The 27723-nt window shown below is 33.2% G+C and overlaps 1 protein-coding gene across 1 annotated transcript in view; it reads left to right on the top strand.

Annotated features, from left to right (window-relative positions):
- Window positions 1-27723, top strand: part of LOC106469225 (two pore calcium channel protein 1-like) — a gene marked incomplete at its 3' end in the record, with an annotated part of 44387 nt that overhangs the window by 15158 nt on the left and 1506 nt on the right. The window contains exons 3-7 of the mRNA XM_022397677.1: window positions 3721-3897; window positions 10230-10343; window positions 13778-13908; window positions 14216-14304; window positions 21848-21882. Of these exons, the coding sequence (XP_022253385.1) occupies window positions 3721-3897; window positions 10230-10343; window positions 13778-13908; window positions 14216-14304; window positions 21848-21882 (546 nt within the window). The remainder of the gene's footprint in view (window positions 1-3720; window positions 3898-10229; window positions 10344-13777; window positions 13909-14215; window positions 14305-21847; window positions 21883-27723) is intronic.

The following is a 27723-nucleotide window of genomic DNA, read 5'->3' as shown; positions in this document are numbered from 1 at the left end:
AAACGTTTTTTTTTCACTAAATCCTTATAGTTTATATGTTATTTTCTCTACCCTAATCTCAAAACTGGATCAGTCAATTCAACCGACCTCGTGACCACCAAAAAAAAAATCGAAATAAACCTAAATTAACCTTCTTTTCTTTCTAGTATGACTTCAGATTGTAACCTGAAACTACATTTGTTTGTCCTAAGTGACTCTAAGTTCCTAACATTATACATCTATTTATAATTAAATTTTATTGTTTTATTGCCCATTGAACTATGTCTAACTGCTCTCTGTGCCATTATAAGTTGTCAATCACTCGGGAAATGTGCAGCTCACGTTACGCTATCGAATTACATTACCAATAAGCTGCTCACGTGCGTGTTTTTTGTTTCATTATATATTATTTATAACCAATAGAAAGTCAAGGTGCTCATGTGTCAAATGGCATTTTGTATAACATTGTTTTGAACAGATAACAGTCAATGTCACTCGGAGTAGCAATTTTGTTCCCCTGGGAAAATTAATGACTAGCTGGGATGAATTTATAACGGCTCTTGTTGCATAGTTAGAAAGCCAGGAACATTTTTAGAAGTAAGTGAATTTGTCTACCTTTTGCATGTTATTAGTCTATATTCTTTGGTGTATTATGTAATTAAATAAAAATTGTTGAAGTGCCTTACTATAATCACTAAAATAAATCAGGCTTAACTCTCACTGACAATTGAGGGCAAAAAAAAAAAAATTGGGTAAGTACTTTATTTCTTGTTTTTCATATCTATTCTTTATTTATTATTATAAAAGTAACTAAAATTAAAAGTATGGATCTTTTTCAGTTATTTAACACTAGAATAGGTAAAATAAGTAATAATAATATAATTCAAATTGTTTATTAAGAGAGAACTATCAACCAATTGTGAAAGGGAGGATGTGACAGATGGGTGTAGCAGGAGGGGTCTGATTTTCTCTTTGATAGCTCTGTAACAAAACAAAATTGAAGGCCATAAAATTATGGTCTGTTTAAGCAACAACGATTTTATAGAGAGCATTTCATGTTTAATTTCGTACATTTTCTAGGGGTGATGGATTAAATATGGATGATGACATGCTAAGACAAAATTTGTCATGTGTGTTACACTAGTGGAAATTCAGAATTTTTTTATATATTTCCTTTTAGAATTAAGAACTTAAAACTTGTATACTATTAAAATATGGATTATTAGCTAATACTTTATGCTATTCTAATTGGTATAACATAAACAAAAAGTAGTTTAATAAAATTTTGAATGTAAGACGCTAAAACATTGTGTCATGAGCAGTAAAAGGTACCCGTGCCGAAAGAGTTAATTCGACCCCCTTCGTCTCACTTTTATCCTCTTTCTCTTCCTAAGTTTGCACTCTCTCACTTTTCTTCTTCACTGAGGATTATTCTCCATTCACCTTCATGTGTGGAATTTGTCCGGTCTTTCACTCATCTGAGTGGACTTTCTATTGCTGTAGCTTTATTCTTATCAAATTCTTCTTCTACTTCCACAGTATCTGTCTATCACTATCTGGACAGATTTTTTGTTATTGGTATTTCTGCCACTGTTTTTTCCAGGTGGTAATTCCATGAACCACTTTTCCTACCTTTCTTACCACTGTGTTCATAGAAGGATTCTTTGTCTTAGCCTTTCTTAGTTGTTGGGTGGCCATGTCTATGGTTTTTCTCCTTTCCAAGTACCTAGATGTGTTTTCTTACTCTGTCCTCTTCATTCTATTCTGCTCCTTCTCTCTCGTTTGCCCTCATCACCCTGCTCTCTTCCTTACTGAGACCTTGTTAAAGTTTTCCTGATCTAATGCATGCCTCATTTGGTTTCCTGCCTTTTTTTTTAATGCCTTTCCCTCCTGTTCCTTCTTCCTTATTTTCCTACATCTACCATTCCAATGTCTATCCTCTATATGCTTCTTATACCCTCTTCCACCACACTTCTCTTCCATCTCTGTACTATTGGACCATCCAGACCTGGCTCAGCTCCAGTGTCCTGTTGGACAGTTCTGCATGCCTTATGGATCTGTTACTTTAAGGGTCTCCATCTTCTTATTCTGTCCCTATCGTGGGACCCATATTTTCTATGAACTTCATTCCTTCTTCCTTTCCAGTATGGGCCTATAGACTCTTCCATAGACATGTTTGTCTCGGGATGTTGATGCTCACATTCTGTTTGTCACCCTCCTATTCCACTTCTTCGCTGGCCATTGGACAAACTTATCCAGGCAGGCATGTGGACTTTTTTCATACATCCATCTCTGTTCCTTCTGGCTGTTTTCTCTTCTGACAGTTTTATGCTTTCACAGGTCACCATTCTTCCATAGCCTCACTGTCTTTGAGTAGAATGTGCACCATTTCCATTTCAGGACACCTCTTTCATTTGGTAAGATCCCACTAGGTGGCTAAAGTCACCTAACAGGGTATACTTACTCAATATCCATGTAAAACCAGGATAAAGGAAAGTGCTCATAACCATCTGCCCTGGCTATACATGTGCACACTGTTTTCTGCAAAATCATTTGAGGTTTCCTTGTGGAATATATATACTGCATTAGCCCGATTATAAGGCAGTGTTTTTTTATTAATGATTAGGCTGTAAAATTCATAGTTGCCTTATAATGATGGCTGGCCACAGGCTCCTTCCTCCCCACTCTAGCATGTTGCATTCCTGAATGTCTAGATATCATTAATACATTTTTCCATTTTATTTATGTATGTACTACTCTGAACATGGTATATTTTTCCAGTTGACTCGTATATGTTGTGTGTACTAACTCTGATGAAGCTGCATAGGCAAAATGCTGGTTAAAATAAAAAGTTCTTTTATAATTATCTGAAGTATAAATATAATTTTTTTTAACCTTTTTATCAATATGTTTAAATCCCTCCAGTATGCACTACAAATTTTGAAAGACAAAAAACCTTCCAGCACTGAACATCCATGTACCATTTCTGCCCATCCAGGTGACATAACTCTGGCTTATTTGCCTCTCTTCTTTCCTATGTGGGTGAAGGGGATAACCTGGATGAGATGTTGTTTCTCATGGATGTGCCTCGACGTAGCCCCCGAGTATTCATTTCAGAAGTTAACATTTTCCTTATCTGAACATGTACTTATAGATACACAGCTTTACGCACACTTACCCATCCTTCCCACTTCTGGTGCACATTTCTTACTTACCTCGTCAAAGAATGAAGATTCACACATGCAAATTCATAGGGGAAGTCAGTGTGTTGTCCTCCTCTTGCTTTTGCTGCATAATGATGACATCAGGCAAAGGTGCTCATTCATGTGAAATTAGGTGGGAGTTTTCACAAGGCTAGTGGCTAATAAATTTCTTTTACAAAATGTGTGGAAGAGTTGAGGAAGGTAGCTAAACTGTGTGTGAGGGTGAGTATCTATAAAAAATACATTTTCAAGTTAAGAAAATATTAACTTTTAATAATACAGTTGTAATTATATGGCATAAAGTATGCTAGATTTCCTAAGTCTAATTTTTTTAGTAAAGATTGGATCTGTATCAAGTTTGAAATTCCAGTTCACAGCTGCTCATTGCTGTTTTTATAAGTAATGGTAATTCTGGTATCTTTTGTTTTGGAATGTTTATTTTTTATCATAAGAATTATGATTTGAACTTTGTTGTGCTTATTCAATTCAGTAACACTAATTTTTTTTTCTTCTTATCTTTTTCTTTCTTTGCATAAAGGAAGGTGAAAATAATGATAAATTTGACTACCATCCTCAAAGTAATGATTCTCTGCCTGCATACTTCTTAGTACACAATCCCTGGTTTTATCGTTTGGATTTATTAGCTGCAGTGATGCTGTTAGGACTTGCATTAGTGGAGGAGCCAGCTGTTCCTGGCTTTCAGATTGATCTTTGGGTAACATTTGTAGTTTGTAATGAAACATTATGAATGAATATGTGATAGGCAATTGCATATAAATTAAACATATGATTAAAATTGTTTTGAATGATAATGATCATTTGATAACAGTTTTTATTTTTTGTATATTGTTTTAGATTACAGATAAGTTGACTTTCTGTCATTTGTTTCACTGTCATGAATTACAAAACAACAAACATTCTTGCTAACTAATGTTGTAAATATCACTCACCATGGTTTACTGTGGCAAAATATGTAAAAATCTAAATCAAATCAGCATATGAAATTCTGTGGCAAAACACACAGCTTGAGTTTCTGCAACATTAGTCATCTATTTCATTGTTGCTTTGGAATAACATTTTCTATTTATTTCATTAATAAGAACCAGGAAATAGTCTGTATTTTTTTTCACAAGACTAAATATTAAATAGTGTTTTGTAGTAAAGCAGAATCAGGTTAAAATTTAAAAACTAATTATGAAGATTGTGTTCAGTTTTTTATGTTCAAGTCTTACAGAGTTTGAATGCCCAGTAGACATGTTTCCTTTACATTAGCACTACTTTGTAAGAGCTTCAAGACAAATTATTTAGCCTTTGAATTACTTGGCATGTTTTTTAATACTGTTGTTCTTCATAATTCTGTGGCTTTAGTTTTTCCTCTCATTGCAACACTCATGGAGATCTGTAGCACCTGATATTAGCCTAAGATTGTAGTATAAGAGAAGAAAATAAAAGAGCTCTGACTGCTCATAAAGAGTTTCTCCATACCCAGAATAATTTTAGACAGTTCTCCAGATGTTTGTTTAAATAATTTTCTTTCACTGGTCATTCAGTATCAGAGAATTGACAATGAGCATTTTCAATCCTTTGTTTATAAGGCTGAAAAAATAAGAAAATTCTAATTGTCTTCAGAATTGTCAACAACGAAAGTCTGAATATTGTGCATATACACAGTGGTGATTTAAATATGCTTGACTTATGGATCAACAATCAGAGCAAAATGATATAATGTGAATGAAGAGTATGCTATTTTTTTTATCCCAGAAATGTACACAATTATATATTTACTACAAGCTAAATGTTAATAAGCTGAACTTGAATGAACTTAGAAATAATATTAATAATTTGTGAATTAATGCAGAAATGAGGAGTAAAATTTGAGGAGTGTTACACCTCTAATTTTAATTCTAGTTTTGCCATGAGTACATGGGTAAAGCCCATTGTACTTTAATGCAGTACATTATAAATTGAAATAAATTTGGCAATTTTCGAAAAATTCCATTTTTAAACTTTCTATAATCAGTAGCTGTTTCCATGGTTTTTTCTTCAATATTGGAATCAAGAAAACCCTGGGTAGTGAAGCATGTTTCAACTTTTATGATAACTTAAGAACAATGATCAATTTTTGATAAATTCTTCAATGATGGTTTGGTATTCAGTCAAATCTGTGGTAAATTATTTCTAATAGCCTTTAAAATAAGACTAACCAAAGTTATACTTATCATACTTCACTATCATAATATTTACTGTATAGTGAATAAATATATATTAAAAGAAGAAGCCTACTGTATTTTTCCAATGTTTTATGCTAGTGACATACCTAACTGCTGTTATTTAAATAAGCAAAGTATTTGAATCATACTGCATGGAATACATATATTTAAAATTCCAAAACACATTTACCCTCCGCTGCCACTTTAGCTATTCCTCGATGTTGGCTTTGCCTATCTATGTATTAGTCTCGCATGCTCCAGTCTTTTATAACCCACTTAAATGCCCTTGGCAACATCTAATTTGCAAATCCCTCCACCTGCGTAGATGCGCCCTCTGTCCTGACACTGTATATAAGCACCTCACTCAGATAATGTAATCACTTTTTTTTGACAAAGCATTGGTCATGGTTTTCATGATGAAGTGTTGTAGTTCATTCCACTATGGATTACAATTTACACGTCACCTTGTGGATTTCCATATAATTATAATTGCCTAAAATGATGTTTGCAGGTATGAATTCCCATATTACCATTGTCAGCACGGCGACTAATCTGACCTTCCCTATTCCTCCTTTGTTATCTAGTGTTTCTCTACAGTTGGGAGGGAGGGTCACTCTCAGTTGAGGCTCTCTGTATTTTGATCCATTGGGAGATGGAGACATACTTTCAGCCCAGGGGTGTTTTCTCCTGGGGCCTCTGAAGTTGTTTTTTTCTTGCTGTTGTTGATCCTGGTTATTCTGTGAAGAATTTGGACACAGGAGTCCAATTTGAATCACCCATCTTTTACTCCTTTTCTTCAATTAGTCTTTTGGGTTGATGAGATTTTGGGGCTTTTCTCTGTGACCTTTGAGTCTACTCCTCCCTTGATGGTGGAATGGTTGGGGGGGGGATTATTTAGTTTTTCTTTCTTCACCTTCTATTCTTGTTTGTCTGCTGGCATGCTTTGGCTTTCCACCTCCAGGGGGTATAATTTTTCAATTCCACAGACTAAAATCACTTAATTCTGGATGTATGGGGTTCCAGGTTGCTTCATGTGATCACTTTGAACCCATCTCATTTTTTCCTATTTGTTTGCTCCTCACACTTGCTCTGTGATATTTTTTCTTCTGAAAATTGTTGGCAGCCTATCAATGGTCCCCACATCAATTTACAAATGATTGAGGTCTCCTACTGACTTCTACCTTGGTCTGATTAACTGTGTCATTTCCTTCTGTAGAGATACCTTGGTGAAGGGATTTTTTCTACCTGCTGTAGCCTCTGGGTGTTACATGTGGCTTCTTTTTTTTGTCACTTGATGTTCATTCATGGGTGTCCAAGAGGCATTTGTATTGCGAATTACTGTCACCAGTTTCCTTTTTTGTTGTTGTTGACCTCTCAACCTTCTTTAGCTCTAGCAGCTGAATAAACTCAGACCTTAGTTTCAGGGCCATTCCCTTTAGGCAGACCCATGCCAACGGCATTGGTATCAACCTAGGTGTGTGTGGGGGGGGGGGCAGTTAGATTGAGGTTACAACTATTGATGGACACCTGGAATTCCTTCACTGCAAATCTATGGGTATGTCAGGTTCTGGTATCAAGGTTGGTCTTTCCCTTTTTTTCCTAAACAGTGGGTTGTGGATTTTAGTTTCACTGCTATCATAGTTACTGATCACAGGGGTGGTAATGACAGTTGATCTCGTTCTTACGGGATTTTATTCTTATTTATTTGTTATGCCTGAGATTAGGGGAGATTCATGGATGATCGTTATTCTTTCTCAACTCATTCTTAATTCCTCCCCAGTTCACAATGGAGTCCCTTCTCACTTTACGTTGGCATTCTTTACTAGGTCTGTGGATGCCCAGGTTTGAGATTGCTGAGATATTCCTCCATCTTCTCATAGTGAATTCATCTTGCCTATAGCTATTTTTTCTATACAAAGATCAGTTTCTGCAGTTCAAGGATCTAGCCTTTGGTCTAACATCAGCACCATATGTCTTCTGCTGGGTTGTACAAGTTTGTGCCATGTTTTACGCCTGGCTCAGCCACCTCCCATCCAGTTCCAGGCTATAGAACGGGCAGTCAGGCTCTTACTTACAAGGATGATTCTATCTCTGGGGTTGTGGGCTTCCCTCAGATCTCTTTAATTTTTTGGGATGAGGATACATGCTATTGCTTCAGTGGTCCCATTGATACTGATGGACCTGGAACTTCAATCCACCGGATTTTCCAGTCCCTTTCATCTGGAGCAACATCTTACTTTTTGTGTGGCGGTTGGTTTGGATCAATTATATCATTAGCATGCGTGCGTGTGTGTGTGTATATATGTATATTGCCCCTCTGTCCATAGTTTATCGCTTCACAGATACTTCACTTTTGGGGATGAGGTGTGCATCTTCAAGGTCAGGAATTCCAGGGTATATGAATGGGGGATGAATTTTCATTCTGCATCAATAATTTAGAACTTTTTGCTGTCCAACAGGCAATAGTGCAAGGTCTAGATCTTTTGCAGTGGAATATCTTCATGAGATATTTCATCATATGTTGCATATTCTGGATTTTACAGGCAAGGAATCTTCAAAGAGTTACATTCTCATCAGCACATTTATGTTTTTCACTGCCCATTTCTTTTATTCACTGGGAGACATTTTACGAGCCTGTGTGTGGACTTCTCCTAATGCTTTTCTTTCACATTCTTTATATGATCTGGCAGTTTTTTCTGGGTGGTTTCCACTACCCCCTATGGCTGTTTTAACAACATATGCTAGATTATACGGAGGAGGGAGTAGTCTTGTATTGTCTTTCTTTTCAGAGTCCCTTACATCTTGGTTTCACTGGATCCCACTCTATGGCGAACCTTGCTCAGATAGGTATGCTTTTATCAATCCAGTTCCACACTAGCAACCCATTTGACTATACTTACTACTGGTTGCAACAGGCTCTGTTGAAATGAGGTGTACCATAAGACCATCTAGGCATTTACCAGATGGTATTACCATATTATCATGGACTGCTACTTATGAACTATCATGAGTAAAGCTAAAAGGGGTTCTACCAGTTCTTGCTGATCATTGGATTGAATAAATTGGAGTCAGTTTGTTTTTAAAAGTTTAAGGAACTGGGTTCACCTCTTGCACTATTCCTTAGGACTCCCCAGTATGCATTATCCCTTTTCCTCTAGAGTGTTCGAGTGTGTTCTTCCACTCTTGGAGAAGAGGGCAAAGTTGGGGTCCCTGGATGTATTTCTCGGATGTTGGTAGGAGTGGTACCAGCCTCTGTAGGAGCCTACTTGTAATACCGGTTCAGATTTGATCCTTGGAATAGCTAAAATGTCAGTATAGGTAAGTGTCATGACATAAAAGACTGTTTTGTTTAGATATTAGTATTAATTTATATTTGTGAGTGAATATTTTATTATTTTAAGTTTTGTTATAATAGGAGTTAAAAGCAGATAATTGGATAATGTTTTGTTAATAAGTAATTGGTGTCAAGAATATAGAAAGTAGCTAGATGACTATGTAATAAAGATATAAATAACATGAGATGAGCAGGAAGCAGCAGACAGGCAACAACAGACAAATAATAGCAAAAAAGAATAGAGTTGTGTCAAGTTAAGTACCGCAAAGGTGATAGGTCTAACGTTTAATATGTTAGAGTGAAACTAATAATATAAAAAAAGATAAGAAGGATAATTTTATTCCGTCAAAGCGTGGTTCTAAAGTAATTCAGCTTGGGTACACTTTGACAAAAGGAACAGAGGATCTTCAGAAGAAAAAAGACCAAAGGAATTATGGTAACTTGCACCACTGTAAGTGAATCACACACAGAATACTAGTATGATAGTAATACAGAGAAGACAGTTTGACTTGTCAACTGCAATTCTAAAGTAATTGAATAGGCCTAAGTGGACTTGACAAGAAGAAGAGAACTATATATAAATAGTGTTTATGATATACCTGTAATCTCCATAGTGTGAAGACTTTGTTGTACATACGTTTAACTTGTTCTGAATATATATATATATATATATTTCTGAGGTACCAGTAATATATGGAGTAACAATTAGTTTTATATATTCAGTATTTGATTTTGACTTGTTTTTGATATTTTTTCTGTTGGATGTGTATAAATCTATTTTGGTATCCATTCATTGAAAGATAATTTAGGATGTTTTTCTCATTTTTCACTGGGACAGATTTTTTGCTGGGGGGGGGGGGTAAATTTGCTATGTGTCATATTTTTCAACTAATTTGTGAGCAACTGGTGATGAAAAATGAAATGTAAATATCTGAGTATGTGTTTGTTCAAAGTATAAATCAGTTTTAAGTTTTTTCCATGTGAGTGAAAGAACATCGAAGAAAAGTAGCATGTTATTCTGTTTTCTTTCTACTGAACAATGAATATGTATGTTTTGTGTACTTAACTAGCTAACATGGTGAAAATGTCATCCACATAACATCAACAGATGTATTCTTGTTAAATTTTTCACACTTATGAAGAAGAGAATGTTGTTTTTCAAAACAATGTTTTTATTTTTACTAGTGTAAAAAATGAAGAAAATAAACACTGTTTTCATGAGTAGTTTTCCTAGTTATGAAATACTTTTTTTCCTAGAAGTTTATTAAAACAAAGTTTTTGAACAAGCAAAGCTTATTTTACTTTCTTATATTTACTCTTATTTATGTTCCTATTATATTGTCAGGAATAAACATAAACATCATCAAAGTGGCAAAATAGCTTTGTATGTTGTGTCCAAAAAAGAAACAAATAATTCATTCTATGCAACTGAAGCTAGAAACTCAAGACTAGCAGAGAACTTAAACAATTAATAAATATATACTTACATATTTTACCACATAGATTCATGCTTCCTTGGAGCTAGTTAGCCTCTTTATTATTGGCATTGAACTGGTAATGAAACTTTATTGGATGGGAGTGAAGCCATTCTTCCAACACAGGCGATCTATAATAAAGGTAATTGTAGTGGTTTACTTATCAGTTCCAATGAAACTTATTTTTGTACCTCCTTTGCAGGTAATTACTTATAGGACATTGGTAGTGTTCAGTTTATAAATTTATGGAAACTATTTCAAATATGTGTTGTTTACCTCTTATATGTCTAAAGAATTAAATAAGTTGTTGTTATTTGTGCATCATACTTTTTTATATTTGGAGAAAGTGCAGTGGAATAACTTGGTTTTATAAAATGAGTACTAAGGACAGCATTGCCCCCCCCCCCTCAGTGGCACATTGGTATTTCTGCAGACTTACAATGTTAGAATTCGGGTTTTGATACCCATGGTGGTGAGCACAGCACAGATAGCCCATGGTGTAGCTTTGCATTCAACAACAAGAAATCAGTACAGTAAAATCACCTATAGTGGATTACTAGTTAAAATCTGCCTGGAATGAACATAAATTAATAATAATGTAAAATGAAATAATTTAGTTTGAAGTAAACAGACTCAATATTATTAAGTAAGCAAAATTAAAAGTTGTTTTTTTTAACTCTCTGTATGGATAACACTTTCCAATACAATATTTTACCCCCACTCATAAAATAGCTTTTGTTGACTAACACTGCCCTCTATTGTTGCAGATAATATGCAGCAGCTCTCCACCAATACGAGCGTGACACCACTCCTATCATAACCAGTGCCCTCTTCATATATGCATTTATTAATTACTTCTCGATTGGCAGTAGTACTGTACAGACAACCTGGCTTTTGCTCGTGGATTTTTCAGTGTTTTCCATTATACTACTGACTTAGTTTTTCTTCACTTTTTATTTAAATTTTCATGTTTTGTTATTGTGAAAGGTTGCTTTTTGTCAGGGGCCTTTTTGTTATTTTATTGTGGATCTCACTCTGTGAAAAGTGGTGCCTGACCAGTTATACTTTTTTTTTAAATCTGCACTCTCCGTCCTGCAACCATGCTTGATGTCAATTACATTGTAGTCCTTCCTACCGCAAACCTGATGTTCAGTTCCAGATGCCATGAGGTGCTAGTTGTGTGTCTCCATTTTATTGTTATCTAGGACCAAACAATTACCTTCCTGGTTTCAGTTATGCACACCATAGAGATGGAATGTTCCATAGGAGTGCGAGTAGTTCTCTGTAGTGGTTTTTTTGCTTTATAAATATGTACATCCCGAACCATACAGTCATGGACTAACATGAGTAAAGCAGACAGAGATTGCTGCCCATCTCTACTGCTCCGTGCCTGGTTTTTGTTGATTGGCTTTCGTCGATGTGGTAGCTTTGCTTTTCAATATGGGTATTGAGATCACCCATTACACTGTCTCTGCTATTCTCTGAGTCCTAAGGGCATGTCCTCCTGAGTGATGAATCATACCACTCAGTTGAGAGTACGGCAGGGGCATTCTGCAGGTGTCACTGATATACAGCACTTCCTACTGTGGACCTGATATACAATTCCAGATGCCTCTAGGTTTTGTTTGTAGCATTACACTCTATATCTGTCTATATATCTCACTGATTGTTTTTCGTACCATGGCATTCCTCCTTTCTCCCATCCCTCGAATGTACATTCCCAGTGGGTATGGTTTTGGTTGGAGATAGCCTGGTCACAGTTAGTTTCATATGTAGATGGTGTAATGCCCTTCCTACCATTGACCTGATGTACAATTCCAGATACCGCCAGGTTTTGGTTGAAGCATTCCACCATGTCACGAATATATATCTATATCTATAATTGCAGTTTGCCCCTCAGGCTGAAATGTTCCTCCTCCCTACCATCCTATGGATGTACATTCCTGGTGGGTTTGGTGTTGGTTGGAGATGGTACAGCTACGTAAGTCCTGATGTGTGCTGATCAGTATCCCTCCTCCTACAGTGGACTGGATGACAAATGGCCACTGCCACCAGATTTTGTATTGGAGATGCACCCCAGGTTTCCGGTCCCTCTTCCATCTGCTGGATGTTGGTTCCTGGCAGATCTGGTATAGTTGAAGCTAGACCCAGCACATTTTCCCACTTGTTTATAGCCAGATATCCTCCTCCTACTGTGGACTGGAATTACTATACCCATTGCCATCAGGTTTTTGACCAGAGATGTCATCTCGGTGGGTTTTCCACCTTCCTACCATCTGTTGGAGGCCAGTTTCTGGCAGATCTGGTGTTAATTGTGTTGAAAGTGCATGCAAGTGGTGATGAATTTTGGTACGGAAGCTCTTCTTCCCTACCAATTCCAATTTTGAGGTGAAAGATAGGTGATTCTCTACCTACTGCAGATCTGATGTACCATTCCAAGTACCACCTGGTGTTGTATAAGGTTGAACTAGCACTAGAGTCAGTTTAGCCCTAGCCACTTGACACCCTGGAATCACATTCATCCGTTACTCATATTCTGGGATTCCTTCAAGTTTTTCCACCTTTTATGTTCAAGATACTGTTATAAAAGAGCGATGAGTGTACCTGGAACAAATGTGGTATAGCCTCACACTGAGCTATGATGTTTTCTCTTTTTTGGTTCCCCACCTCTTGGTCTCTCTTTGGGCACTTCCATATCTTTTTTTTACCAGCCCTCCACCAATTCAATGTGGGATTCTAGCTATTTTGTGAGAAGATGTAAGATATCGTATCGGAAGTGAGCGCTTTCCTACACTGAAAATGTATTTCTGATAAATACTTCTTCTCACATTTCTCACCCAGCCTCCCCACTCCTGATGATATATGGTGTAGGTCTTCTGACCAATCTCAAAGTGATTAAGGAGTGCAGATGTGAAGAGGGAGCAGTTTATGATGGGAGGGGTGTCATGTTCCTATTGGTGGAGAGCTGCTGTATGGTCATTTACATGTGAATATGCATTGGATTTTTTATAAAGTTTTTTTTCTTTTTGTTGTTGTTTTCTTAGTGCAAACCAGTTGGCTGTGTGCACTCTGTTGGGGAATTGAACTTCATGTATTAGTATTGTAAGTCCATAAACATACTGCTAACCCATAGGGTGACTTTTTCTAATTCCTTTGAAGTTATTATATGTTAGGTAATTGAACTAATTATTTTAGCATAAATTTACTGCTGACAAACTGGGGGACATTTTTCTAATTCCTGTGGAATGATTGTTCAAAGAAACCTCAATATCCTTAGAAAAAACTCTTCAAGAAATTTTAAATTGCATAAATTATTTGTGTGGTGTTTTTTTTTTAGATCAATACAACTTTTAAACTGTTTATTAGCAACAGTCTTTCAGTTACCATTCAGTCATCTTCTTGGGCAGACAGATCTGTTGAGCAACATTTACATGGAGTTTTTTTTCTTGTATTCCATTTTTTTTAGCAATTTTAAGCCTTGTAAGGATATAAAAACTTAGATAATGATTTAAAGAAGTTAATTACATGTATCTTTTAATAATTGAATTACCAGATATGTTCATACATTTTTTCCAGCTTGCAGCTATATTGATGATGTTCATTGAAAGTATGATAGTAATTATTCGACAGGCTAGTCATTTTCGTATTAGTCGTGGATTTCGTCCTGTGTACTTAATCGACAATTATTACTGTGGAGGAATTCGAAGGTAAGTAGTAATGACCAGTCATTCGTGTACCATACTTTGCTCACTTATTTTAGTAAAATATTAAATGTTACTGAAAAACTTCATAGTTTTTAACATTTAATGTTACTAGTCCTTTGTTTAATGCTACCACGCTCTTGTTCACAAAATGCCCAGTTTATTTTATCAGTACTACAATTTATAGGATAAGTCATTTGTTTGTTACTATAGCAGCAACTTACATATTATAATGATATACACCTTATCACTATTTATATTTTGGAGGTAATGCTACCTTATTAAAAAAAAAAAAAAAAAAAAACTTTTACAGGGTTACAAGACAAATTCTACAGTCACTTCCTCCAATCTTAGAAATGTTGGGGCTGCTCCTGTTCTTTATGTTAATCTTCTCTGTTTTAGGTAAGGCATTAATCTTGTTAAAAGCTCATTTAATGCACATTTTGAATTCTGGTCTTACCCTGTTTAATGAATCTCCTTGTGATTTTTTTAAAATTTATCATGTCTATTACATAATTTTTAATATTTATTTTGAAAATAATGATAATGCACCAGAAAGCTTTCAAAGCAATGACTGTTTTTATTTTTATAAATGAGCATTAATAGCTGACACTTGTTGAATATACTAAATTTTTTAACACCTTTCCTTAATATTGAGTTAACCTCATAATAGAAGTTTTTGAAAATTTTGTGTCATTGTTTGTATGATTTAGACAGTGTAAAAGTGGTAGTTTTTATTAATGGAAGTTAAGCATCTAATAACCTTTGTTTCTTGCTTATATATTTTTTAACATTCCTTACAAATACCTCTCTTATGGCATTAGTTTTAGCCAGTATCTATGTGTTGGAATGCAGTTGCAACTTTCAAGAACTACTTAATATATTGGAAAAAGATCTTTTTAGAAAAAAATAATTTTATTGATAGAAGATCAACTGATGTGAGTTTGGTTTTTAAATAAAGATCAAAGCAAATTGATAGAGCAAAGTACAAGAAAATAACATAGACGAAAGTCTGGATGTATAACCTTCATGATTAATGGTCAAAAGCATAAAGGTCCACTTTTTTAGGCACATTCTTTCATATTTCTTATTTTCTTTGTACCAAATGAATTATGGATCTAACTTGGATACCAGAAATATGGATTGAGACCTTCTAAACTCTTTCAACACGGATTGGTCGATTTGACCGATCACATGATCTCTGTGTACTCATTTAAAGTCTTTATAGTTTGGATACTATTAGATTTTAATATAGTGTGTATATCTTCAAAACATTTGCAAACTTTCAGTAAGCATTATAAGTCTTTCACATACAAAAACATCACACTTTTTAGAGAAGTATTTTTAATAAACTAAAAAAAAATTTTTTTTCAATATATCAAGTATTTTTCTTTTTAAAAGTCCGTACGTTAAGTGATATTTATATTAAGCCTAAAATTACTTTTCTTCATCTCAAAAAACTCAAATTTCATTTTCATAAACTCTAAAACCTTGTAAATACATTTCATATGTTTGTTTTCAGTAAAACTTTATATTTTATATGTTATTTTCTCTACCCTAATTCTATACAAGGTTGGTCAATTTGACCAAACAAAAAATAAAAAATCGAAAAAAATCTAAATTATCCTTTTTTTCTTTCTAGAATGACTTCAAATTGTAACAGGAACTATATTTGTTTATCCTAAGTAGCTTTAAAATCATAACAGCATGCATCTATTTCTACTTAAATTTTATTGTTTTATTGCACTTTGAACCATGTATAACTACTATTCTTGTCATTATAATTTGTAAATCACTTGGGAAATGTGGAGCTCACATTATGCTATCGAATTACATTATGCATGAGCTGCTCGCGTCCATGCGTGCCTTGTGAAACTTTTTTTTTACTTAATTTAACCTCAACTAACCTAAAGAGATCCCTATTTTTACATTTTAGTTACATCTATAATAATAACTAAAGAATAAACATGAGAAACAAGAAATAAAATACTTACCTGAATCTTCTTTTTTTCTTGCTGTCAGTTATGGATGAAACTTAACCCTACTTGTTTTTATACTAATGGTAGTAATGCACTAAATAATTTTTATTTAGTTAAATAATGCACCAAAGAACATAGAATAATAACATGCAAAAAAGTAGACAATTTCTCCTAACTATCACAATTTTTCAGGCTTTTTCACTATGTGACAAAAACTGTTACAAATACATCCAAGCTAGTCATTAGCTTTCCCACACGAAACAAGCTTGTACTCTGAGTAAAATTGATGGTTATCTATTCAGAACACAATGTTATACAATATGTCATTTGATAAATGAAATCCTTGGCTTTATATTGGTTATAGGTAATATATAATAAAACGTAAGAAAGAACTATTAACAAATTTTGAAAGAGAATATGTGACAGGGAGGGTCTGAATTTCTATTTGATAACGCTATAAAACTATGGGTTGTCTGAGCAATGGCGATTTTATAGTGAGTAATTTACGTTTAATTTCATACTTATTGGTGAATAAAATAGAGAAGAGGGATGCCTAACGAAAATATGTCGTATTTCTCACACTGGGGAAAATTCAGGTTTTTTTTAGATATTGCCATGTAAAATTAAGAACTTATAACTTCTATACTATTAAAATATGGATTATTAGCTACAATTTTATGCTACACTAATTGGTATAACATAAACAAAATATAGTTTAATAAAATTTTGAATATAAGTCACTAAAACCTGATGACACACGTAGTAAATGATGCCTGGGTAGACAGGGTTAAACTAATTAATACCATGTTATAATATAAAATATATGTATTGAAATTAATTTTTAAGCTTAGAAATGCTTTTAATCTGAGTTGCACATTATTCCAATATTTTACAATTAGAATTACCTTAAAATTTCAAATGTTTCGGTATTATCTGTATGTGTAATGTTGGAAAAAATAATTTTAAAACTGGAAAGTTTATACCTTTTTTTTTCCTATCTCACAATGGACTGATAGAATGTTTAACATGAAAATTTATAGTTTGTTAATAAACTATACCATTATAATGAAGATTAATAGGATTTTATTTAGTTTTTATATTACTTTTTATGTTATGAAATTTTCAGGATTTGCTTGAAAGGCATTGTTTTGAAGAAAAAAACTAAAAATAGTTCCTTCATTTTAGAATTTCAGTTTTTTTAGGTTCTTCAGAAAGTTCCATTTTTATATTTTTGTTCAGTTTCAAATTGATTAATATTCACTAACATACTTATTTTGATACTTTATTTTACTGATTGCAGAAGTCACTACTTTCAGCTATAAATCATAAAAATCTGACAAATATTTATCAGTGACCTAGGACATGACCTTTCAAGATTGATAGGTCAGACTAGGTAACAATATTTTTTCTAACTGGATACTTCGTCAAAATAAGTTTATATCTAATAAACATACTTTCCTTTCAATAAATTATAAATTATTTTATTGTACATTGTTTCAATATGATAAAATTAATAATATTCAATAAATAAGAATTTGAATCACTGGAATATTTTGCCATCACATACTATTCTGTCTAAACTTAAGACTTATCTGTTGTGCCATAGAAAATATATTTCTGTAGCTTTCAAACAGATATAATTTAGTATAAACATTCCATTATTTTTCTCTGTGCAAGCTAGGTTTTGTCATTTTTGCATGAAACCACAAATTATTTTTCACACCATTATACATACAACACTGATGTAAATAGTTTGTAATCAGCTCTATCCAGTGGTACCTAAATTATGCATATAACTATTTGTAAAGCTGATTTTCAATAATCATTGTTCAGTTATTTGCTGTGAGATCATAAAAGAGTGGGAAACAAGAGGATGTCCTTATAAAATTCAGAGAATAAGAATAAAAAATTAGAAGCATTGATAATTATATTATCAAAGGGTGATAGTTTCTTTGTAATTATAAACTTTTACATTGAAATGTGGAAAAAGATCCTAAAAATTATAAGTATGTTTATATAAGTTTTGATATGTTTTTAATTTTTCTTTGGGAATTATATTAAATAAATGTAAAAAATGATAAAATGTGAACTGTAAAACATTATTGAGTGAAAAATTGTTAAATTAGAGTTAAATTATTATTTTTATTTAATTTTTGAAATTTGATATGCTGGCATGCACATGTCACATGAAAGATGCTCATTGGCCTGGAAAGAGTTGAAGCAATTGGATATGTTTTAGTTAATTTTACAATTGCTTCCTTTTTTTTTATAGCATTTTAAAAGAATTTAAGAAAGAAGGTATAACAATATTCTTAGTTTTTTAAATGAACATATACATGAGGAAACCGTGTAAATAAAGACGTCTGTATTATGAAATAAGGTCAAGAGCTAAGAAAGTACAGCTAGCTGGTTAAGTGGTATTGAGAATCACGAGTTAGTGAATCATGAGTTAGGAGTTATAAAAAATGAAGCTACAACAGAGATGTTGAGAAAAATACTAGCTATAAGATTGACAGTGATATATTACTGACCCCAAGTTAGTAGTACAGTTAAGGCTACTAAAAAGTTTATGATAACATCTCAAATCGGAACTTTGATGTGAGATCTTTTACTCTAGACCAGTGTAATAGTACAAGTGAAAAGGCAACTGGAGCACTCCCCATGGTCATTAAAGACTGAAGACTTATTTCTATTTCCATTATATGCTTTTGTGAGTGAACAGCCCTTCTAAATTTAATCTTTTGTACATTCTTGAAATGTTAACATAGAATTTAAATGTCAACCACGATTATATTTTAAGTCATACATTTGTGTTGAGATAAAGGTCAGTTAAATGTGTTAAAATGGTCATATTTGTAGGAACTGTGAAAATATTAAAAGTTTGTTGACAAGATCCAGCCAAATTACATGGAGATTCCATTATGATACTTATCCTCTTCTCATATATAGCTTCCTGATTCAGTTCTGTCCTGTATATATGCTAATTTTTTTTTGCTCACCATTAGCCTTGAGACTTACCTAAACTCGCATGTTTCAACATGATATTGCTGTGTTGTTGCATGCAAATGAACATTGTGACAACCCTCCACTAATAGGAGTGTGACACACTTTTCTAGCACAGCTGATTCATTAATTTTTCAATCAACACTTCTTGATTTCGCACTCATGTAAAGATGGGTCTTTTTTTGTTCATGAGTATTTGTTGTGAAAGTATCTCCAAAAACCAACTATTGTGGAAATATTAAATTTGCATTTTAGTTTTCAAGCATTTCTGCAGCTGTAGATTTTGTGGCCTTTTATTTCCACATTATGAATTCCCAAGTAATGGTAATTCTTCCACTTTAACTGGTGTGGGATAACAGAATGTTGTTCATGCTAGACAAATAGTCAAAATGGCATCAGGTTCCTCTGTTGAGGAAGTGATGGCTATTGTGCAACAGGAAATGGAATCTTTCATGCGGCCTGGACATTCTTCAGGACCTGACATACTTCCTTCTTTGAATCCTGTTGGTGTAAAAGAGGATTGTGATAGTCTTTTCCCACCATCTACCTTTGCCAAATCTTCTACCAGTTTTGTTGAGGATCTAACTAGGCCTTTTTTCAAAATCTTTGGACATGGTTTCTCAGGTATGTTACCTTTTCTCTCTTCTGTCTCATAAGTTTCTTCTCCTTAACTTCTTAATTCATTCCCTGCTTCTGACTTTTATATTTTTCCCCTCTCCAAATATTCAAGTCCATATTGAACAGTGTTTATCCCAGCTTCACTCTGGTGCAGGCATGCCTCCTTCTCCTAACATGGTTGCCACATATGCCTTTGCTTAATTTCATGCTGTATTCCCTTTATTGGACTCCCAAATTCTGGTTCTCTTCTTCAGGCTTGGGGGTCAGATCCTCTATTTTCTGTGACTTTCTCAGATCCAAATTTTATGCCATTATTTTACTTTCACTACCATGTTGCATTATTTCTCCTCCCTTTCCATTGTCTCTGAAGCAATTCACTATGACCCTGTGAGGTTTTTGGTAGTTACTTGTTCCTTTGTCTTTTCTACATTGGCACTTTCTTCTTCCTTGGACTTGTCCTTTCTGACTAGATTGCATAGCCAGGTGGTTAGGACACTTGACTCACAATCTGGGGTTGCAGGTTTGCATCCCCTTCCACCAAACATGCTCGCCCTTTCAGTCGTGGGGGCATTATAATGTGACGGTCAATCCCACTATTCACTGGTAACAGAGTAGCCCAAGAGTTGGCAGTGGGTGGTGATGACTAGCTGCCTTCCCTCTAGTCTTTTACTGCTAAATTAGGAATGGCTAGTGCAGATAGCCCTTGTGTAGCTTTGCACAAAATTCAAACCAAATGAACTGATTGCTTTGTTGCTGGGATTTCTTGTGGAGGGATGCACTTCTTGTTCAGGTACATTTGCCTTTCTTCTATCTCTGAGATCTTTATCTGACCCCTTTCCTCCACCAAGGTCTTTTTGGTGGAGTCATGGGTTGAAGCTGCATGTTAACATTCCTTCTAGTTCTCCCATCTCTCCATAGCTTCTTCTTTTAACATTATAGTTTCCTAACTTTACTGAATTAGTTTCTTAACCTTCTCCAGGATTTCACTCTGTTCCACCAAGACTCCTGTGAACATTCTCTTCTCCTTCTTCATGAGGCAGCTTTGTTTGGTTGGTAGGTCAGGCTGGAGAGGTCTTACACTCACCTAGCATCTGGAGGTGCATTCTTCTTTTCCTATCTCTGTGGAGCTCATCCTTTTCCACTTTGTTATGGAGAGTTTGGTTTCCACAACTCTATTATTTCCTTCTGTTCCTTAGCGACCTTGGCTTCCAAAGCATTCCTTATTCCCTTGAGCTTCAATTGGAGGGTGTGTTTCACTTCTGTTAGTGGGGGTTTGTCACAATGTTCATTTGCATGCAACAACACAAATATCACAGGGAAACACATGAGTTTAGGTGGCATTCTCAAGGATAGTGGTGAGCAAAATATTTAGCATATAGAGGAGAGCACTGAATGAGAAAAGCCATGTATGAGAAGAGGTTAATTATCATAATGGAATCTTCGTGTAATTTAGCTGGATCTTGTCAACAAACTTTGATTATTTTCACAATTCCTATAAACCTGACCATTTTAACAAATTTAACTAGCCTTTATCTCAACACAAATGTATGACTTAAAACATAATTGTGGCTAACATTTAAATTCTATTAACATTTCAAGAATGCACAAAAGATTAAATTTTGAAGGGCTGTTCACTCACAAAAGCATATAATGGAAACAGAAATAAGTCTTCAGTCTTTAATGACCATGGGAAAACTAATGAAATATTACTCTTTTGGGTGATTTAAGAACTATTAATGCTTTCAAGGCCAATGAACATTTTTCATGTCATGTACAATCCAGTGTATCAAATTTCAAAAATTAAGTAAAAATAAGGTGAAAAGTTCACATACAGAGGGTGGCAATGAATCAGGAAATCTAAAGGTTAGGGAGGTGAGTATCTATTGGAAGTATATTTTCAGTGGTGGAAAATGTTTACATTACAGTCCATGATATTCAAACATTACACATATGTGTGACTGGACTTCATAGGCATTGTTTCTGTGTTTTTTCTTTCATTATTTGGTGTCTGTTTGATACAGATGTGGCGTAAGGCTTTTATCAGCAGGAGTAAAATGGTTTAATAAATTTGTAAGTTGTCCTAAAATAAGGTGAAAGGTGATGCAGGTGATAAATAGCACTTCTATGCTATTATGCTGTGAAAGAATGGTTTTATTAACTTGTCTGCTATTCTAGGATTTTCATCTTTCAAGGTGCTAAGGGTATACAATGTGTTAGAATAGTGCTTAAAAACTCATTGCTTTTGGTGTTTGATTTTTACAGGCTAAAGATTTTTTTGCAAAATTTATGATTTCTCTGAGTTTAGATATAAAATAAATTAAGAAATATATTTCTTTTACTTATAGGGTTTTACCTGTTTTCTTCCAATCCAAAAAATCCAGTAAGTATTCATCTTTGTTTGATTATTTTTGTCTTTTTTAAATTTCTAGAGCAAACCACAACACATTTAATAATAATTTAGTTGGTTATTTTTACTTTTACTGATGTTAATTTGTAAAATTATAAATACTGTTACAGGTTTATTGTTGAGATTTTCTGATCTGAAGTAAGCATTTTAAATACATAAATGCTCTTGCTGTGGGCTTAGTTGAATCAGCTGAGTTCATGACCCCCAAATTGACCTTTTTAGTTCCCTTACTATAACTTCTAATATGTTTTGTGTATCATCACAAAATTTTGTAAGCTTTCAGTAAGTGTTAAGTCGTTTGTAAACAAAAAAATCAGAATTTTTAATGAGGTATTTTCACCCAAAATTTCTTATAATCCTGCCACACAAGTTTTAAATTACTTTGAGAACATTGAACTCATGTTACCCTATTGGAGTACGTAACACACGGGCTACTCGTGAGTTGTTCGCGAGTGTACCTCATGAACAATTTTTATTATTATTATTCTTTTTCTTTATTTTACCTAATATAACCTTATCTAACTTAAGAAAATATCTGATTTTTTACATTTTGGTTGCTTTTATAATACTAAATAAAGAATACACATTAAAATCAAGAATTAGAGTACTACCTGGGTCTTTTTTTATTTTCTTGCTGTCCACTGTCAATGAAACTTATCTCTACTTTTTTTATACTAATGGTACTAGTGCACTAAATTTTTTATTTAATCAAATAATGTACCAAAGAACACAGAATAGTAGCACCTGAAAAACTATCACAATGTTTATGGCTTTCTAACTACGTGACAAGTGCTATCAAAAAGTCAACTAAGCCTGTTGATATGTTACCTGTGTGAATAAAGTTTGAACTAGAAGCAAAATGTAAAGAAAATAATGCAACATAATATGTCATTTGATAGATTAAAACTTTGGCATTTTATTGGTTATAAATAATATAGTATTAAATGTCAGAGAGAACTATTGGCAATTCGTGAAAGAGGATGTGACAGGTGGGTGTGGCAAGAGGGGTCTGATTTTCTAGCTTATGGCTCTGTAACTGAATAAGATTGAAGGCTATAAAAATTATGTTTTGCATAAGTAATAACAATATTATAGTAATTAAATTATGTTAAATTTAATACTTCTTGGAAAGGTGGTAAATAAGTTAGAGAAGAGGGGATACCTAGAGAGTAAATGTCACAATTCTCATACTAAAGGGAAATTGTGGATTTTTTTATATTGCCTGATAAAATTAAGAACTTGAAACTTGTATACTATTAAGATTTATTAATAGCTACATTTTGATGCCAAATTTACTTGTATACTTTTATTAGATCTTGAATGTAACTCAGTAAAAACCTTGTGACATGTGCAGAAAATGATGCTCATATCGAAAGAGTTAAGATTACCGATAATAACAAACTAAAAATTTAGAAATTAGTGAAGATAATCTGGTATGAAAAGCTTATCCAAAAATACTTAGTGATTTCAGTCATTATGCAAGAACACTAAAGCCTGTAGTAATTAATAATGTTTGGAGATGGCTTGAATGGGTAATGAAGAAAAACTTTAATATAAGTTTAACATAACAGTAAATGTACAACGTTAGGATAAGGTTTTATCATCATCAGGTACAAGTAGTTTACACTGACACAGATGTATATATACAGTATGGAACAAAAGAGGTCACATTTTTGGCAATAATTCTAATAATAGTTCACAGAGTTTGACCTGTTTAGGAGATTTGGGTTAGCCTTAGGTATACTAATTTGTACACACCTGAAAAATCATGGAAAGTGTGAAAGATTTTTCCAGACCTGGAAAGTTCTGATTTTTTGCTAATGGTCATTGAAAGTGATTTAAAAAATAACATTTTCATTTATTTGGATTACTTTGACCTTTGTGGTCATATACATGATCCAACATATTCTAAATGGAAGTGCTTTGCAAATAGCCACATTTTGTTTTATAAAAGTTAGTGTCCACCATTGCTTAATATTGCAAGGTACAGGATGTTGTAAAGTTGTCTCTCTTTTTTTATGGTCAAGCAGCTGTAGAAAAGGTGTTTTCCATAATTTGTCACATTGAAGAGGAAAATCTGCAAGAGCAGTGTTACATTGCATAGAGACTAATAACTAATCATTTAACTTCAGTTGTTGGGTTAGCCAGTTTGGAGCTCAAGTAAGTCCTTCTGGTGTCAGGCAGAAATATCATGCTTACTTTGATAATGAAATAAAAAGAAAAGCAGAGAACCTAATAACTGAAAGCATCAAGAACATTAATTCTTTGAAAAAAGAAATCAATCCAACAAGATGTAGAAACATAACTATAAACTCTTCATGCACAACTAGAACATGAAATAAATCATGTGATGAATAATTAAGGATGTTTCATACAGTACAAATATTTGTAACGGCTTTCCTAAATTGACTTGTTAATTGTGAATACATGTCAGGTTTTTATGTATATGGATGGGCAGGATTCTTTACAGTAGGTGTCTGTGAATTGTTGGTGATAAATTTCAACAATAAACAAATAGCACACAGTCCACTTGTTTTAAAATAATATATTAAAACAAGTCAACGGTATATACAAATGTTCGTTACACAGTTAATTACCAAAGTTGTATCCAGAGCTTTAAGTAATCATGTCTTTTTGTCAAAGTACACACAGGCTGGTTCAATTACTTTAGAACACAATTGACATGATGAATTATTTTTATTTGTTTGTTTATTACCATACAATCGGTCATAATTTCACTTAAATTACACTCTTGGTTACCACAGTTGTATCCAGAGTTTTAAATAATTGTCTCTCTCTCTCTTCTTCTTCTTCTTCTTTTTTTTTGTCAAAGTCCACCCAGGCTGGTTCAATTACTTTAGAACACAATTTCCCACTCTGTCATTACAATACACTCTGTGATAATTTCACTTTCAAAATCACCACTATATGCTCTTTATGGCTAAACTCTCAGTCACACACTTCTGATCTATGTCTGTCACTAACTTTGTCTTACTTCTTCTGAACTACATTGTGGATGCATATTTATAAATAGTCCAACTGAGGTCTAGAACTTTCTACATACAAAAAGGTATTAGGCTTTAATATTGCTTGAGAAAAACTTGGGAGGTTCTAGTAACATGATACAATAGTACAACAAGCACCAGCTCACAACAATTGAACTAAACAACAAATGATTCCTAAATGGTTACATAAACAAACTTGGCATAACTATTGCTTCTAAAAATAACTTAACTTTAATATTCATCTTGTATAAAATATCTAAATCATAAAGCAAATGCTAAATTTAAAACAAAAAGTCATGTATATCTAACAATACAAAACTTATGATGAAGTTTCATGAAACAAATAAAAAACTGATTGATTGCATTCATCTCTCTTAACTACTAAGACATCAACATGAATATGTGTCATTCTAAAACATTCAATAATTGAAGTACAAATGTCATGACTTATTATTTACAGAGTTACATTCAAAACTTAGTTAAGCAGCATTATTATCAATGTATTTTAATAAAGTTGTCTTAAAAATGTAGTTTATAATTCAAATTTTTTTATTTTGTCTGTTTTAACTCCCAATTTTAAAGAGAAATATTTCTAAAAATCTGTCTTCATTTTTCAGTATTATGTGAAATATGTAATCTCCAATTTTTCATTCCAGAATTTTCTAACTCTTCTAAAATAGGCTACTGCAGTTTCCAATAAACTAAAACATTAAACTATACATGATTACAAGCAAAAATCTATAATTTGAACTTCTTCCCTTCTTTATTTACTGCAATATCAATAGATTTGTCAAACCCATTAGAGAAGCCCCTTCCCCCTCTCTCTCTGACTTTCAAGATTTTGTTTGCTAATCAACTTTACATGGTTAATGGACATGTTTATAACCAACAGGAAGAGCAGATTATCCTCTACATAAATCTTAAAATTCTGTTTTCAGTTTTACTATCATAATCCTTTGGTTGAGGAGAATTGCTTGGTTTGTTATCAGATCTAGTACTTTAAACAATAACAGAATTGTTTGGACCCATTTATAGCTTCGTAGAAAGCTGGATAAGTTATAGTAGTTTTTAAAAAATCTTTTCTGATGACTGATAAATTTTTCATGTTCTAAAATGCATATTTGAAAGCTACATGAATTGTAATTTTGGACACACAAATTTGAGAGACTCGTTGAGGCTTAGGGAAGAAAGTCTAAGATTTTTACTCGAGTGCAAACAAATTGAGTGTGCAGTGAGTACTTCAAATCCTGGGTTTACATATACATTTTTTGTTTATTCTTATGTATATTAACAAAAGAAAACTAAAATGTAAAAATTATATACATTTCATTTTAACATGGTCAAAGTTCAGCAACTACAAAGTAAAGCTATAAAAACATAAAATTAAAAAGAGACAGTTGTGAAAAGTTAACTGTAGAAACTTCTAAGAAAAGTAACTTAAAACTGTGTAATCAAAATTGCAGTCAGTGCATAAGAAAAATGCTATTTGTTTTATTTCATATTTTGCTATTTTTCTTTTCACTGTTCATTATTGACTTCTTAACAGGTACAGAAAATAAAAAAATAAAAAGTTTTGCTGGAAACAAGTACTTGGGAGGTTGTAGCAGTTATGCAAATAAAATATAAGATATTTTTATTCTTAATGCAAAATTTGGCTTTCAATTTAAATGACTTTGTAAAGGCTTTGGAGATTTACAGACAAACCTGTAGTAGAAATACTTTATTAAAAACATAGATTATTTTATGTACAATAGTCTTTTAGTATTTGCTAAATGCTTGTTAAATTTCGTAAAGATACACTTAGTAAATTTAGAGTTATAACGTGTATCATTTCACAGATTTAGGGTTGGTGAAATCAACCAATTTTGTTTTTAATATAATTAATAAAACTGTACATTTTATATTACAATTTTGCTCTCAGGAATTCTGGAGACCATTGGTGCATTTTATGTCACTGAGGTCATCATATGTTTACAAAATTGCCTTCTGAATGAAAAGTTACCATTAATAGAAATTCATGATATACTTTAGTTCATAAATGTTTACATATGCTCAACTTTCGTCAAAGTTAACAAATATAGAAACAGAAATTTGGCTTGACTAAGGACTCGTGTATAGGCAATTTATTATTGGACAAATTTGAAGCTAGGGTATTGAAATGTAGCATAATGAAACCACACATTTGGACTAGGTATATGAATGACTTTGTTGTTTGGAGAGGCACTGAAGATGTGTCAACAGTTTTCTGCAATTATGCAAACTCTCTCCACCCTTATACTAAATTTACTGTTGAATTGAATCTTCTAGGACACTACCCTTCCTTGGTGTTCTTCTAATTAAAAAATAGTAATAGAAACCTTTCAACAACAGTGTACCAAAACCTTTCTCAGTCTCTACCATCCTACACATCAGATCATGTCATCTACTTTTGTGCAAAATTTCATCCTTTTATACATTCTTCAGTAGAATTTTGAAAGTCTGTTCTTGCAATGAATGCCTCAATGATGAAATAAATATCACTAAATCATACTGCTAGGGGTGGAGATTACAAAGATAAAATAATAGATGACACTTTAACCCTTTCCAGACGGGTTATGGGTCATGTTTGTTGACTCACATTCAAAATTATATTGTACTACTATTTTATGAATTTATGTCATTATGTTTGTATCAAACTGTAGATTATAATTCAAATTTTCATATTATACATTATTTAATTTCTTAATATATAAGTAAATATTAAAAAAAAAACACCTAAACATCAATTTTTGTGTGTCATGTGGCATGTTGAATGGAGCACTGGCTCAAA

Source organism: Limulus polyphemus, unplaced genomic scaffold, assembly GCF_000517525.1.
Source record: "Limulus polyphemus unplaced genomic scaffold, Limulus_polyphemus-2.1.2 Scaffold3363, whole genome shotgun sequence".
NCBI classification, from domain to species: Eukaryota; Metazoa; Arthropoda; class Merostomata; order Xiphosura; family Limulidae; genus Limulus; species Limulus polyphemus.
This window is presented reverse-complemented; position numbering and strand designations above follow the sequence as displayed.